At 48.5% G+C, this 17049-nt stretch overlaps 1 protein-coding gene across 2 annotated transcripts in view; it reads right to left on the reverse strand.

The window, feature by feature from the left end:
• The window catches only part of LOC142498730 (cytochrome P450 2F3-like), a 77392-nt gene extending 60740 nt beyond the window's left edge, over positions 1 to 16652 (reverse strand). Inside the window, exons 1-2 of one of the 2 annotated variants that reach the window (XM_075607064.1) lie at positions 16548 to 16652; positions 13027 to 13219 (exon numbers count right to left, since the gene is read on the reverse strand). In XM_075607064.1, the coding sequence (XP_075463179.1) occupies positions 13027 to 13203 (177 nt within the window). In that variant the 5' untranslated portion in view covers positions 13204 to 13219; positions 16548 to 16652. The remainder of the gene's footprint in view (positions 1 to 13026; positions 13220 to 16547) is intronic. The other variant, XM_075607065.1, reaches the window with a different exon arrangement.
• Between the last annotated feature and the right edge of the window lie 397 nt (positions 16653 to 17049).

The following is a 17049-nucleotide window of genomic DNA, read 5'->3' on the forward strand; positions in this document are numbered from 1 at the left end:
GCACGTCCCTTCGTCCGTGCGCGCGCACCTCCGCTCCAGGGAGACTCCGGCCCCTTCTCCTCAGCATGGCGTCATGGTGGATAGGTTCGCTGGCATCACGCTCACCATGCGCCGCGCTCTCCACGCATGCACCCATAATGTCACTCAAGCATACGCAGCGCACCAGCTGATGTCGGGATAACATTAGGCAGTACCACACCTAGCCTTCATCCATCCTCCTATCGTTGCTCGACCTACATCTGACAGCACCTCCCCTGGGACCCTCTCATTGATTCCTGTCCCTTTATATGCCCAATCAGCCCTTTGCTGATTGCTGAGCATAGAATTTCCTTTCTGTGTGTGCTTGCAACTTCTGTTCGTTGCTGTGCTGTGTTTGGACGCTTGCCTTCTCATTGTAACCCCATCTTGGACTCGGACCTCTGATATCTCAGAGCCTTGGACCTCGGCTCGTCATCAGACTCCCACTCTCTCCTCTCCTAGACCACGGCTTTGGACTTCGACTACTCTTCTCTCTCCAATCCCTGACTAAGGCAAGTACCTTGACCCTTCTACACTCTCCTACCCTGACCCGGCTACCCGACTCTTACTCTGCAATCCGGACCTGCCCACGCAGTTGTTGGGCGGTAGTTTTATAAGTCCCCACCTCAGCCTCGCGGTCTAGTCCAGTTTGTTTTGAGCACATGTGACAACTCAGTGAAAATACAGTACAGGAAATTCTAATACATTAAGTGCAATGAAAATAAGACAATAGGAAAAGAAACCCCTGCTACAGAAAGCTTAATATGTAAGTGGTATATTGAGAAACATACAGAGATAGCAGGTGAGAGAATAAGTGCAGTAGATGGCAGTGCTTGGCCACAGTGGTTGGTTGGAGCGACATTGCTGTTTGCGGCAGTAGCCATTAATCTTGGTTACTGAAATAGCCACAGGGAGTGCCACAGATAAGAACCAGTGAGGGGAAAGGGTTTAAGGCGAGAGAGAACAGTAGCAGTGAAAGACATGGAGAGGACACATTTATAGTTGGCAACATATGAACAGGGGCATAATGAGAGATCAAAATTGATATGAACAGAAGGAAGGAGCAGATGAGTGGAGATCCTTTAAGGTAGAAAGGAGAAGTTTGTAGTTGATCCAACATGTGATGGGACCCCAGGAGAGAAATTTAAGGAGAAGATGAGCAGAGACTGTTTTAGGAGGGAGTGAAATTATTCTAGCAGCAGAATTTTGGATACAGTAGATTGCAATAGAAAAAGTTGTGAGGCAGGGAGACCTGTTAGCAGTATGTTACAATAATCCACATGGGAGCGGATAAGTGAATGCATTACAGTTTTAGCAGTAGCGGGACAGAGGAAAGGTTGGATCTTGGCAATATTATGGAGGAAGTGGCAAATGTTTACCATGCCTTAAATGGGAATGGAGAAAGGAAAGGGAGGTGTTTAATGTTACAACTATGTAACGTGCTTTGGGAACAGGATAAATGGTAATATCGTTTACTGTGATGGAAGAAGGGGATATTAGGCCAGGTTTAAGGGGAAATATGTATAGCGCAGTTTTAGACAACACGGATACCCATCCTTCTTTGCCAGTTTTAGACATATCACTTTTAAGGCAGTGGAGCACCATCAACGAGGATATAGCCAGGAGGCAATTAGAGACTTGTGACTAGATTGCCGGAGTGATGATAGGGGGGGGGGGGGGATTAGATATATCTGCATAGAGATGATACATATGGTCAAAAAAGTTGATGAGGTCACCAAGTGATAGTGTGTAGAGAGAGAAAAGGAGAGGTCCCAGAAGAGAGCCCTGAGGCACAACAACAGACAGATCAACAGACTACAAAGACATGTTAGCAACAGAGACAGAAATGTGCGATGGAAGAGATATGATGAGAACCAGGATAGAGCTTTGTTGTGGATACAAAGAGAGTTTACAATATGATTTTGATGTAGTAGGATCTGAACCCTGAAAACTCCTTGATATCCTTAAACCACTCCATCCATCTTCTTCCACAACACCTGCAGATGAAGCCCATATTTATTTTCCCTGGGGCTATGGGAATTTTTTTTTGCCAGGGCTCCAGAAAAGGTAGAAAATGGATGAGGGGTGGGTCTAAGATGCCATATTACCACCCACACAGCATTAATCTCCACTGTTGGGGAATTCCATGGTCAGGTTCCTGCAGAGTTCCCCAACAGCGAGAAAAGTACGTCTTCTTACACCTTTTACAAAGTTAAGAGAATTATAGCATGCAATTTTTAGTACTACACAAACCGCCTTCTTCCTGATGTACCTAATTTTGCCACTCTACAGTACATGGTTTATACAGTAGATTGAAATTTCCCTGAAGCAGGCCCCGTCTAACCTTCTATACCAGTGTATTTTTATGGGGCTCCTCTCATAACTAGAGATGTGCATTTTGCAGGACTTTGCAAATCACAAGTAATACAGTATGCAGTAATCATGATTTTGTAACAAGCAATTCGCTAAGCCTTGTTAATCCAGACCCTGAAATGAGGAGAGAAAGAAAGAGAGACATTTGGGAAATAAAATACATTGAATATGCAACACAGCAAATTTAAATATGCAAATTAGCTTATTTTCAAAGTACCTCATGTGTATTCACAGTTATTTCTCCATGTGTTCTGTAGAGCAGGGGTGCGCAAAGTTTTAAACTTGCGCCTCCCCTCGCCTGCCTACCTCCCGGCTTGCTCCCCCTCAGCTCCGGCGTTAAATGACACAGCATGGTCATGTGATATCACATTGCCAGGGCCCACTATACCCACTACCCATGGATTGGCACAGTGTGAAAGCATGCCCATTCTTTAAAATTATAGCAATAAATGGTCAAGCTAAAAAAAAAACAGGCTTAAAATAGCTGCCACCATGCCAGGCAATATTCAACCTGCCAATCACCAAAACAAGCCTCAAATTAAAAACATTCAATTTTAATCCTAAAAATGACAAAAACAACCAATTGATTGGCACGGTGCCAATCCTAAAATGTACTAAACCAAGCCATCACATTCAAAACAATTTAATCCAAACAATAACCAGAATTGAAAAAATAACAATCAATAGAATAGAAGCATTTGCCAAAAAATGCATTGTCTGTCACTGTATTTATCTGTACCTTAAACGGGCACAGATTAATACATTATCAGTCAATAGGCAATGAAAAACATTAAAATAAACAAATACAATAAAAAACCTGTAAAAAATAAAATTACATACATTCAATATTTTTCTTACCTTTAGAAGCGTTGGCCCTCCGAATCCCAGCAATTTTGGAATCTCTCGTACCGCGACGTCATCAAAGTCAATCCAACGCCATCCACCTTGATGATCCGGAACAGGTAACAAAAATCTTCTTTCTTCATCTGTCATTATTTTCTTCTTTTCTTTAACATTCTTTCTTCATCTGTCAATCCAAAACCCCATGGTAAATCCAGAACAGGATGTTCTCTCGTCGGGGTTCTTGAGGTAAAATGAGACATACAGGCTTTATATATGGCCTGTGACGTCACATTTTATGGTCAGATGGTACAGCTCCAATCGGATTGGTTGCTGTATCATGGGCGCGCCTCTATATATATTTTTTCAGGATATGATGTCATCTCCAAGGGAGGTACGTCACTTCCATCAAATCGCATGGCTATATCACATGGTATTACAGCCAATGGGATTGAAGACAATCCCATTGGTTGTTGTACCATGTGATAGGTTACATTATTTCAAAAGGATGTGACATCACTTTAAGGGATGATGTCACATCTCTCTGAGCTTATAGAATATACCTCAGCGAGTTATATTTCTCTTTTCCTATTACCCTGGGCATGAAACGGTCAGACATAATATTCTATGAATAACTTCAATGTAATGTCCCTCTCATTCTCCATAAAATATGTCATAGGGGCTGTTTCACTAAACTTCTTAAAGTGCATTATTGCAATATAAGTACCCTTTCAGTGCGATATTTTATTTATTGCTATTCACAAAGGCCCAATAACAAGGCAATATTGCACTAACCCGGATTTTTATAGTACTATAACGTTGTGGCTATAACAAGCGGTGCTGTAGCTGAAAAAATGCCCAACTTCACATTTGGGGCGGGTGGGAGCGGAGGAGATGTAGAGGTGGGGGGAGTGGAGGTGGAGAGGCCAGGGGAGGTGGGGTGGGTGTGGGGCGTGCGGGAGCAAAGGAGAAGCAGTGGAGGAGCAGAGGTGAGGCAGGAGCAGAGGAGCGGAGGTGCAGAGGTGGGGCAGGTGGGAGCAGAGGTGGGACAGCGGGAGCAGAGGAGGGGCGGATGGGAGCGGAGGAGGTGCAGAGGTGAGGCGGGTGGGAGCAGAGGAGGTGCAGAGGTGTGGGGAGTGGAGGTGGAGCGGCAAGGAGCGGAGGTGCAGAGGTGGGGCGGGCAGTTGTGGAGGAGGAGTGGAGGTGGGGCTTGCGGGAGTGGAGGAGAAGTGGAGGAGGAGCGGAGGTGAGGCAGGAGCAGGGGAGTGGAGGTGGGGCAGGAAGGAGTGGAGGTGGGACAGGCAGGAGCAGAGGTGGGGCAGGCAGGAGCGGAGGTGGGGCAGAAGCAGGGGAGGTGAGGAGGTGGGCTGGAGCGGAGAAGTAGAGGTGCGGAGGTGGAGGGCGGGAGTGGAGGCAAGCGGGTGCGGAGATGAAGCAGACAGGAGCAGAGGTGCGGAGGTGGGGCGGGTGGGAGTGGAGGTGGGGTGGCGGGAGCGGAGGAGAGGCGGGTTGGAGTGGAGGAGGTGCAGAGTTTTGGGGAGCGAAGGTGGAGCGGCTAGGAGAGGAGGTGCGGAGGTGGGGTGGGCGGGACGTGAGGAGGAGCAGAGGTGGGGCATGCGGAAGCGGAGGAGAAGTGGAGGAGAAGCGGAGGTAAGGCAGGAGCGGAGGTGGGGCGGGTGGGAGTGGAGGTGGGGTGGGCAGGAGCAGAGGAGTGGAGGTGGGGCAGGCAGGAATGGAGGTGGGGTGTGAAGGAGCAGAGATTGGGCAGGCGGGAGAGGAGGAGCGGAGGTGGGGCAGGAGCGGAGATGAGGCGGACAGGAGCGGAGGAGCGGAGGTGGGGCGGGCAGGAGCGGAGTTGGGGAGGGCAGGAGCAGAGGAGCGTAGGTGGGGCAGGAGCGGAGATCTGGAGGGCGGACAGGAGCGGAGAAGCAGAGGTGGAGCGGAGGGGAGGCAGGAGCAGAGGAGCAGAGGTGGGGTGGGCGGGAGCGGAGGTGGAGCGGAGGAGCGGAGGTGGGGTGGGCGGGACGGAGGTAGGGCAGGCGTGAGCGGAAGAGCGGAGGTGGAGCGGAGGTGGGGCGGGCGGGAGCGGAGGAGGGGCGAGTGGGAGCGGAGGTGCAGCAGAGATGGGGCGGGCAGGAGCGGAGGAGCAGAGATGTGGCGGGCGGGAGATGAGGAGGAGCGGAGGCTCACTGTTGAGGCGGCGGGAGTGAGCAGAGGCTAACTGTTGGGGCAGGCGGGATCAAAGGCTCACTGTTGGAGCAGGCGGCGGGCGGGAGCAAAGGCTCACTGTTGGAGCAGGCGGCGGGCGGGAGCAAAGGCTCACTGTTGGAGCAGGCGGCGGGTGGGAGCAAAGGCTCACTGTTGGGGCGGGTGGCAGGCGGGAGCAGAAGCTCACTGTTGAGGCAGGCAGCAAGGTCACCACCACCCTGCAGGTAAGTGTCAAACCAAGTAACCAGTTACACGGCCGGGTAGAACCATTTATTTTGGCCGGGTACCCGTTAACCGCTTTTTTTTTTAATTGCTACCCGGCACAACACTAATAACAAGGAGTTTATTTTATTTTTACTGCAAAGGATTGATACCAGGGGTCTCCGGGAGTCCTCAAAGGTCCCTGGATCTCCGGGGGACCCTGAGGGTCCCTGTGGGCCTCTGGAACTGACCCGCATATTTCTTTCAGCTCCAGCGACCCAAGGATTCAATACAATGCAGTAAAAATAAAATTGCAGCCAGTTTCATTACCTAAGTGCAGTGTTTTTCAACCAGGGTTCTTAGGAATCCCTGGGTTCCCTGGCATCCCTAAAGGGTTCCCTGCAAATTTGCAGTCATTTAAAATTTGGATCAAATACAGTGTGACGGTGAGAGGGTAACCCGGCTCTCAAAAAAAGGTTATGCCTGTTTGGTTATGTCTGATCCATGTTTTGGGGTTCAAGAGTGTCAGCTCGAGCCCAACCGTTGTACTTGCATACTCTGTAAGTGTGCGACTTAAAGAATGTTTGTGTTTTTTCCTTTCCCGGGATGCCAGCAAGCAGGGATTACGGATTAGGGATTAGGGTATGAGTTTCAAGGGGGGGTTTGCTGAGGAATTGTTGTTAAAATGTGCCTAGCTAGTCGGGGTCCAAAGTTGCTGGTTCCCCCCCAAATGGACCCGGAATTCAGGTCTGATTTCTGAATACATGTAGGCACATTGTCATGGCAATATCTCCCCTTGGAATCTCTTGCGTGACTCACCGCTGGGCTTCCCTGCTTCAGCATAGCCCAGAAAGTTAAATGGGGCAAAGGGATGCAAAGTGTCCCTGTAACTATGAGGGGTCCCTAGGCTATGGGGGATACCCAGTTAAATGCCCAGGTCACCCATAACCTATATAGAGTTCATGGGTGCCTCAACCATAGATAAGGTTGTAAGGGGATATTTAGAATCCAGTCCAAGTCCGTGGGGAATATTGGCTAATTGAAAATAAAGTGCAGCTTTTTATTCTATTACCCATACCCAGAAATTTAGGACAGATAACTGTATTTTTATTAACATTGGTTTAATATAGTATATACTGTTGTGCACGATAATAAGCTAGGACTTTCTGAACCAATGTTCTGACAGACCATCAGTGCTACCAAGTTGGTGCCAAAAAGTCTGGAGGACATCGGAATTGAAAGCCACCCTCAGGCCTGCACAACTCGTAAGGCGAGAAGGGCCGAACTGCTCCAAGGAAAACAAATTTGGGCCGCACGGGTAAAGGGTAAAATAATAAATCATCATCATCATCATCATCATCATCATCATCATCATCATCATCATCATCATCATCATCATCATCATCATCATCATCATCATCATCATCATCATCATCATCATCATCATCATCATCTCTCCTCCAGCACCTCTCATCATCATCCTCATATCTCCCCCAGAACCCCTCACGATCAACCTTTGCGATACTCCCCATCTATCTCTCATAACCCTATCTCGCCCCTCACCCACACACATAATACTCCCCCTCCCCATCAAACACACACAGACCACACACATCACATCACTCTCCCCCCCTGTACCTCACATCACTCTCCACCCTGCACCTCACATCACTCTCCCCCCTGCACCTCACATCATTCTCCTCCCCTGCACCTCCCATCACTCTCCACCCTGCACCTCACATCACTCTCCCCCCCTGCACCTCACATCACTCTCCCCCCCTGCACCTCACATCACTCTCCCCCCCTGCACCTCACATCATTCTCCCCCCCTGCACCTCACATCACTCTCCCCCCCTTCACCTCACATCACTCTCCCCCCCTGCACCCCACATCACTCCCCCCCCTGCACCTCACATCACTCTCCCCCCCTGCACCTCACATCACTCTCCCCCCCTACACCTCACAAGGAAAACAGAGTCGGCTGCACGGAAAAACAGCATTTATTATTCAAAATACCACATTTGTTTACGATGTTTACTTGAAACAAAATTACATTTAAAATACTTTTATTCAAATTAAATTAATTTGCCCATATCAGCAGCCCCCTACAGCCCAGGTCAGCATCCCACCCATCAGCATCTCCCCTCCCATGTCAGCATCCCCCCTCCCATGTCAGCATCCCCCCTCCCATGTCAGCATCACCCCTCCCATGTCAGCATCACCCCTCCCATGTCAGCATCCCCCCCTCCCCTTTCATGTTAGCACCCCCCCTCCCATGTCAGCACCCCCCCTCCCATGTCAGCATCCCCCCTCCCATGTCAGCATCCCCCCTCCCCTCCCATGTCAGCACCCCCCCTCCCATGTCAGCACTCCCCCTCCCCTCCCATGTCAGCATCCCCCCTCCCCTCCCATGTCAGGATCCCCCCACTGTGGGGCCCCCGATGCTTATCTGATGTTGGCGTTGGCGGCGGCGGCGGCGGCGGCAACAGAGCAGTCGGCGGACAGAGGTGACGGCGGCAACAGAGGCAACGGAGGAGGTGGTGGATGGCAGAAGCAACTGTGATGGTGGCAGGGTGAGGGAAGCGCGCTCTAGCAGCAGACCCGCAAGTTCCGGGTCGCTCTACAGCGCGTCCCCCTGCTGGAGCAGGATGAGGCTAAGGCCCCGGTCACGGCGCTGTAATGCGCGCCCGCGCTTTTGGCTGCGCGTTTCGGCGATTCCCCGGTCTGCAGCTCACTGCAGGAGCAGAGACCGGGGGGGGGCGTGGCGGAGGAGTGACGGGGGCGCGGCCATGACGTCACCCGGCAGGTTCACCCTCATTGGCTGAACCGCCGGGGGGCGTGCCTAGCCACTCGATGCGAGTTCCTGCTCTCAATTCTATTGAGAGCAGGAGAAGCTCTCGCGCGAGCGCTGCGGCCCCCCCTCGCAGCGGGCCCGGCGCCATTGCGGGGAGGGCTCTCGTGAGCGCAGCGTCCGCCACAGCGGACGCTGTAGCAGGAAGCGGGAGCAAGGCCTGAGGGAGGGGGGTTAAGGGAGAGCGCGCAGATTCACACACACTGCTGGAGCGCGCTCCTTTCGCTACCTACGTAAAGGGAGTGCCAGGGGGGGGGGGCAAAGGGAGCACCAGAGGGGGGGCAAAGGGAGCACCAGAGGGGGGGCAAAGGGAGCACCAGGGGGGGGGGAGCAAAGGGAGCACCAGGGGGTGGGGGGGGGCAAAGGGAGCACCAGGGAGGGGGGGCAAAGGGAGTGCAAGGAGCACCAGGGGAGCAAGGCGAGCGCATGGGGGCAAGGGAGCGCCAGGGGGGCAAAGGGAGCAAATGGGGGGGCAAAGGGAGCACCAGGGGGGCAAAGGGAGCACCACAGGGGGGGGGGGGGGCAAAGGGATCGCCAAGAGCACCAGGGGGGAAGAAGGCAAGCGCCAGGGGGGCAAGACGAGCGCATGGGGGCAAGGGAGCGCCAGTGGGGCAAAGGGAGAGCCAGGGGGGGCAAAGGGAGAGCCAGGGGGGGCAAAGGGAGAGCCAGGGGGGCAAAGGGAGAGCCAGGGGGGGAAAAGGGAGCACCAGGGTGGGGGGGGGCAAAGTGAGCACCAGTGGGGCATAGGGAGCGCCAGGGGGGGCAAAGGGAGCACCAGAGGGGGGGGGCAAAGGGAGCACCAAGGGGGGTTGAGGACAAAGGGAACACCAGGGGGCAAAGGGAGGGCCAGGGGGGTAAATTGAGAACTAGGGTGGCAAAGGGAGCGCAAGGGGGGTAAAGGTAGCGCCATGGGGGCAAGGAGGGCAAAGGAACCACCAGGGGGCAAAGGGAGGGCCAGGGGGGTAAATGGAGAACCAGGGGGGCAAAGGAATGCCAGGGGGGGCAAAGTGAGAGCTAGGGGGGCAAAGGGAGCGCAAGGGAACACCAGGGGGTGGCAAAGGGAACACCAGGGGGGGGGGGGGCGACACCGCGCAGCAGACAGAGGAGCCAGGAGCGGGAAGGCAGACACACACACTCACCGTGTGCTCTGCACAAAGCTGAAGCCCCACCCCCGGCTTCCTCTCTGCCTGCAACCAATCCCTTGCGGCCCGGTCGGCCTTCTAAACCCTGCCCCTGCTTCATCATTCATCTAATCCCATGCGGCCCTTCATCCATTCTTTGGAGTGGGTGCACAACTCTATGTATCTCTTTTAGTGTGTATTAATGCTTTTGTGTACACACATACTGTACACAAATGCCATTGAATCTAATGAACACTTTAATATATCAAAACAAAGCCTCATGTGAGAGAGGATGTGCCAGGATAATAAACAATGTTATTAAGACAGACAGCAGTCTATCAGTATCATTAGAGGGTCAATGCAGATTTAATGGATTATCGCTGAGATAGAAAAAGTGTTATATGTGACCAATCTCTATGAAGTGAGATGACTCGCTTGATCTGGCAGTCATCATCCTGTAAGCTTGGGGAGTTGGTGATGGTGGCAGATTTTTCAAATGACCACAGATATCCAGTCGTCTATGTCCTTTTTAGCCTCAAGAAATGTCCTTAAGCTGTTATAAGTCAGTCGAGATGACTAGCTGGCTGCTATATACTGACTTTCTAGAGAGGGTTGACAAAGGGGAGACCGGCTACAGTGAGAACCCCTATCATCTCCTATCGTACAAATGAGGCCATTCACTCCCCTGGGGTTGAATTGGTCCCCACATTTGCCAACATCTCTCCAAGGGATTGGGCTTTCCTTTGTGGGGCAACTCAGTCAATAAATTAGCTCATTGAGCTGGCTGGCATGGCAGCAGCTCAAGAGGCCAAAGCAGGAGCTGAGGTGCCAACTGCTCTTTGCTCCATAACATCTTTGGGTGCCTCTGCCTCATACAGCAATCGATTACGAAGGATGTCCACTTTCAATACTGCTTCCGGGGGCATGCTGACCTCTTGGCATCTAGAGACCAACTCCTCCATTGTCCAACTGCTAAATTGGCCAGCACTCTTTCATTGATACTCCATTGATTGAGGCTAACTGGAGAGCAGAAAGTTATTGCTCATGCTTGGCTTAGTGCTCCTTTATCTCTGAGTTAATTATAATAATAATAAAACTAATTGTTCTTGTTTAGGGCTGGTAGTTTTACATAGCACTTTACAGAGACATTTGCAGACACAGTCCCTGCCCAGTGGAGTTTATAATCTATGTTTTTTTTGGTTACTGAGGAACAGGGAGGTAAAGTGATATGCCCAAGGTTACAAGGAGCCGACACCAGGAATGGAACCAGGTTCTCCTGCTTCAAACTCAGTGCCATTCAGTGTCATTACTCACTGAGCCACTCCTTCTGCAGTCTTGAGGCTGAGAATGCCTCAGTACTGAAATACCCACAGATATTTCAACCCTGATCCTGGGGATCCCACTTCTCCCACCAGAAATAAGTCTGTGATGGTACAGGGTTGACCAGACTATATGGGGCAAAAAAACACCACGTAGAATGCAAAACTTAAATAAACAGAGGTTTATTCTGGCCTGAGCCAACAGGGAACAACACTAGCACAAACAGAGCAATAACTCACCAGAACAAGGGCTTAAAATGGCCTCCTAGGTTAACTACAGTAGGTGCAGGACACTGCTGAATCTCTGGATTCCAACTCAATCACAGACTATCCCTGTAACCAGGGATGACCACCTCTGGTTCCACAGTTTATTCTACTGTTGGTCTCTAGACACTGAGAGAACCATGAACAAATGTGGAGCTCTTATTTGCATTGGCTTCTATACAGTAGTTTCCCGGCCTCCATTTGGAGACACTGAGACACGAGGACCAAGTTCCAATCAAAAAGCAGAGTCCTTTCCTCCGCTGAGCTATCAAGAGACGGTGACAGTGGTGGTGGTGCGAGGGGGGGGGAGGGGGATGGCGAGATCATCTTGACCTTAATAATTAAGAACATGGGCAGTGACAATGCCTAAAGATAGTTTTAGGGGCAGGACCGCCTCTGGCCAGGCCCAACTTCTTTGCTTGGCTGCTGGTGCTCTTGTTGCCGCCAGGCCTGGCTCTCCCAGAGCTGCGGGCCACTCTCACTGACTGTGCCACACTGAGCTTCTGATGTGGCACTCGCCAGGCCTCTCTGCCATCGGTTTGTGCCGGAAGCAAGCTGGGCAAGCTGGGCATCGGCTCGGCTCGGCGAGCGCTGATGTCAAAGGCTCAGCGTGGGACACTCAGAGAGGGAGGCCTGTGGCTGGGGAGAGCTGAGCCTGCGGCAACGAAAGAACCGGCAGCCAGGCAAAGGTATTGGGGGAGAGCGGGGGCAGCAGAGGCCAGGCCCCATCACCAAGGTAGGTAATCCTGTATTTATTTTGTAGTTTGTTTTATGTGTCTGGGGTTGGGTGAGGTGTGTGGGGGGGGGGGGGAGATTTATATGTATGTATTTGGGGCTGGGTGGGGGTGGTTGTATGTGTGTATTTGGGGATGTGTTTTTCTATGCATTTGTGAGGGTGTGGGGGATTGTATGTATTTGTGGGGGTGGGGGGTTTGTATATATTTGGCGGTGGGGATTTATTTGTATGTATTTTGTGTGGGGGATTGTGTGGGGATGGGTGAGGGAATAAGAGTGGGGTAATTGATGGAGGGGGGATAGGGAGAGGAGAGATGGGGTACTGAGGAAGAGAGGGAGTGAGACAGGGAGAGAAATACTATATATTGGAAGAGGGGTGGAGATTGAGGGGGCTGACAAGGTGTGAAATGGGGGGGCTCGCAAGACCGCCAACACAGGGGAAGGGGGGCCCATCAGACTCCGGTCCTGGGCCACAGGGAAATCTGTCCGCGGCCCTGCTTAGGGGCAGAGCTTGGGAGCATAGGAAATTGGGACTGACCAACGTGAACCGAAGGGGCTAGAACACAAGCACTGGTTCCTGATTTCAGGTCCTTCCCACATGCATATATAGAGGCCTTGCTGCCGGGGAGAGAGCAATGCTCCGCTTCTGAGGTGGGGACCCTCCCAGAAGTTGGGCTACCCTTCCCCACCTCATCATTGTCCACAAGCACTGCACCTTAACCCACACAAAGTTAGCCTTCTAACTCACTGTACTGTATGCTGTCCACTTAGCCATTGTTACTGACCCAGGCATACAATAAGTCACACAGATACAGTTGAAAACACAAACATCCCATAATAACAGTTAATGAATACACAGCAAAACACAGATCTCTAACTTGTCTTAACAACCACCAGGGATGGCAGCCATTTGGCAGCACTGAGATGGCTAGTTAACCATTTAAGCTGGGTCTCCATCATGACTGGTAGAGACAACAAGCAGGCTTAACCTTTATTATACCATGTCATACTACCCCTACCAACACAAACATGTCACTCTCATTAGGTCAGTTTGGTCTTCGTCATGCAATACCCAGAATTATCATGCCCAACTAACCTCCAAGAGTGAGCTCACAATATCATTTGTGTCAAGTTGCAGCAGGTTCCCAATGAAAGGGAGTGGAGTGGGACCTGGCGGAAGTTTAGCTCTCTTCTTAAACATCTCCACGTAGTTCAGAATTAAACAGGTGATGCAGAACAGGACAACAATGACTCCAACATCATAGCTATCCATCTTGCGGTCTCTCAACCTGTCAAACAGACATGCCCCATGGGAGTGTGTTAACTGGTTGAAACACAAACTATCCTTTTACTCTATGGAATGAATACAGCTGGTGACTGATAAACATACTGTAGAAAGTGACATCTAGTAAGTCCCATATAAAACAAAAGGGTCGTGCTCTGAAGCTAAAGTGTGTTAGACTCAAGGGTCCTTGACTGATTGATGGATTCATGGAATAGCCTCCAAGTAGAGGAGGTAGTAGCAAATACAGTAAGATAATTCAAAGATTTTTGGGATAGGCATAATGCTACCCAATATATAGTATGAGAAGAAGATCCCGGAACAGAAAAGGAAACGGAGCACAGCCGTGCAAGTAATGGGTAATCCGGGGCTACAGCGTAGTACTAATGAAAAAATCTTGAGGGCCTCATTCAGAAAGCGTTCATAAGCAGAAAATCCCTACTGCTATTCAGTAAGCAGTGATAAGTGGGTGGTAAAAGACTGAATTGCTCAAAAAAAATTGGTCATAAAAAAAAATCACAGAGGCAGTAGTGATAAGCCACTTATCAACATTTTTCGGCATGTTCATAAACTCGTTCAATTCTAGTAGCAGTGATTTGGCTGTGAATGACTCTCACCGCTCTAGAATGGTGATTTTATCACAAAATTCTCACGCCAGAAAAAGTTGGCTTAAAGGTGTTGGAAACCTGCAGAGAAGCGGCGAGATGGGACTTAGAAAAAAAATGCATTTTTCCTGCATAGGATTGATGCCGGGAATCTCTGGAGCTGATATCCATTAATATTAGCATCAGAGACCCCTGGCATGAATCCTTTGCAATAAAAATGCATTTACAGTAAACTTCATTACCATAGCGGATTGTCTCAGGGACCCCCTACTTCCCGAGATACAGGCCCCGTTATGGGGGGCCAGTATCTCCTATGCATATAAATGTCCGCGTCACGTGACCATGGGAATAAAATGCATAGGATATACCGGCACACCATAACGGGGCCTGTATCTCGGGAAGTAGGGGGTCCCTGAGGCTGAAACCAATGCGGTTCAGCTCAGGAGACCCCCTGCTCATCTAAACTATTAACAAAATTAAAATTTATACACATACATTTCGGGCGATATTTGCACAGGGAGACGGCTCTCTCAGAGCAGCTCTCTCTGCAGCAGATACAACTCGCCGGGTAAGGCTTTTTCAGATGGTCGTTCATCAGATCACCGGCTTATCACCCGTTTTGTGAATTTTGCTATGACCGGTAATGAAGGCTTTCTGAATACCGTGATAGCAACGCTGATAAAAAGGGTGATTTAAATGGTCCAGTGATTTTTTTTATGAAACTTCTCTGAATTTGGCCCTTAATGTTCAATCGACAACATGGTACAGACAGGTTAAAAAAACTACTCTTACGCGTTTCACGCTGTACACAGCGCTTTGTCAGAGAGTATACAATTCGACTGCTAGAGTCCATTCTTGTAGTTTTTTTCCCCAACCGGAAGTGACGTATCTGAATTATATGAATATAATTCATACATATATTAATAATACTAAAACGATATAATCAATACAAGAATATTATATCTATATGACACGCTAAATAAAAATAAATACATCTATCTATAATAATGTAACAGTAACTAAAGTGGACAACCATCAACTAAAAAACCATAATATTAAATAAAGAAAAACACATGATGCTAAAACAGGAACGGAAAAAAATGGCACTATTAAATAGTGGCCAATAAGCCAGGAAAAAGGAAAGCATATCTGTGACTGAATTTGATTGTGATAATATTGATGAATAAAGAGATGTTTAAGATAGGAGAATTATTTAAACTAAGAAATGTTTTAGTTCCCAGTCGGTATTTATACTGTACCCCCTGGTGAAAGTGACCCGAGGGTATAAATCCAATACATTTCTCTTTGATTCAGGGCTTCTTCTCTGTTACCCCCCTCCCCCCTGACATTATTCTGAATGTGCTCTAAAGCACTGAATGTAAAAGTGCTAATGGAGCCTAATGTGCATGTGAAAAAATGTTTTGAGACAGGAAACCTTTGATTTTTGTTTTTAAATTCTGACCTTTAAAGGTCTAATTGTTCTGCCTATATCAATGCTTCTGCAAGCCCATCTCAAGATGTGAATGACATCATTCGAAGCGCAGGTCATGAAGTTATTTATTGTATGGACATACTCAGTATATTTACATTTTATTGATCTGAGTGGAGCAGCATATTTACAGTAATTACAGTTTCCACACTTGTGGAAACCTTTAGGGAGATTCGTTCTTTGCTGAGTGTTATTAGACGATCTAAAAAGGCTGGGAGAAAGATGATAACCTATTGTTTTCGCTTTCTTGTAAAAAAAAATTAGAATAAGAATGGACAAGTGTCTCTAGATCTTTATCAAGGTGTAAGACCCTCCAATGTTTTTCTATGATAGCTCTTACTTGATTGGCTTGTTTGCTATAGGTGGTGATGAATACTGTAGTGGGACATCTTCCTTTGTATTGGAATGTCCCCTGAATTGTAATTTTTTTCTCTTGTTTGTCTTTATTATTTGTCTTTCTGTCTTGTTTGTCTTTATTATTTGTCTTTTTTAATAACTAAACGATTTGTCTCTAAAGCTTGCATAAATGCTGAATGTATATCTCGGTCACAATACCCTCTATCTCTGAATCGTAAATTCAATGCCTCAGATTGTTTGACGTCAGTTGAGCATATTCGCCGCAATCTGAGGTATTGTCCTGTAGGAATACCACGCAATAGCGACCTAGGATGGCTGCTACTGGCTCTTCAAGCAAGTTTATTCATATCAATTGTCTCTGAGACTGGTTACCCAATTCGTTTGTAGCACTGTTTCTATGGAACTTTGTTGTGTTGTTACCTATAGTATAAGAAAGCCAAGTGTAATAGGGCTTAAGTTTTCACAACAGAGTGGAAAATGGGCAGACTGGATGGGTCAAGTGGTCATATTCTACAGTATGAACCTGTTTTTATATGTCCCACCTAATATCCCAGTTTTCCCCTCGACTGTCCCCAATACTTTTATTAGGTACCTCAAAAGTCTGTAGCATTCCATAATGCACATCCCAACAATTCTTGAATTGTTTGAAGTTGATACATTATATATCAAGGAATGCACATTTTTGCCACTATCCTTTAACGTAAAGGAAAGGAAAACCAAAGACCAAATTGGGATCTAAGACTTCGTAGCAGGTAGATATATAGTGCAGAATAAGGTGAGCGAAGTGCTCTTTGTCTGCAAGTAATGTAGAACTGCACTGATACCTCATTGTGACAGCTGGTCAATTCTCTGTCCCACATGGTATTAAAAAAAGATGGTCTTACCTTTAGTAGAAAATACTTTTACAGGTACCCAGATTGTACAGAACATTGGAGAGAGAAAGATTGCTGAGGCTCATAGTTCTCTGTTTATACTGTATGACACATTGGGAGGTCCTCCCCTTTTGAATTGGCAGCAAGATGCAACAGACCACTGTGAACAATGGCAGTGTAAAAGAATACATTCCACCCAGCAACAAATGAAAATTAAATTATTGACTGATGTGATATTTAATGGATTGTGGCCCATAAATAATAAACTGTTGTTATGCCATAAGACATCCTGCAGCACTAGAAGACACATTTTACAGTCCAATTAAATCAACAGGCTGTAAATGTTACATATTGTATTTTAGAGGAAGCCAGACAGGGGGGCTCGGCTTCAAAAGTTTGCGCTCCCCTGCTTTTAACAGACGGTTTGCAAACAAAAATATCTGATATACAGTATAAGAGATTGCAACTATTTGAGGTGATATATATACTGTAAGTGGGATTGTAGCTATTACTT

Source organism: Ascaphus truei, chromosome 7 (genome assembly GCF_040206685.1).
Source record: "Ascaphus truei isolate aAscTru1 chromosome 7, aAscTru1.hap1, whole genome shotgun sequence".
In the NCBI taxonomy this organism is placed as follows: Eukaryota; Metazoa; Chordata; class Amphibia; order Anura; family Ascaphidae; genus Ascaphus; species Ascaphus truei.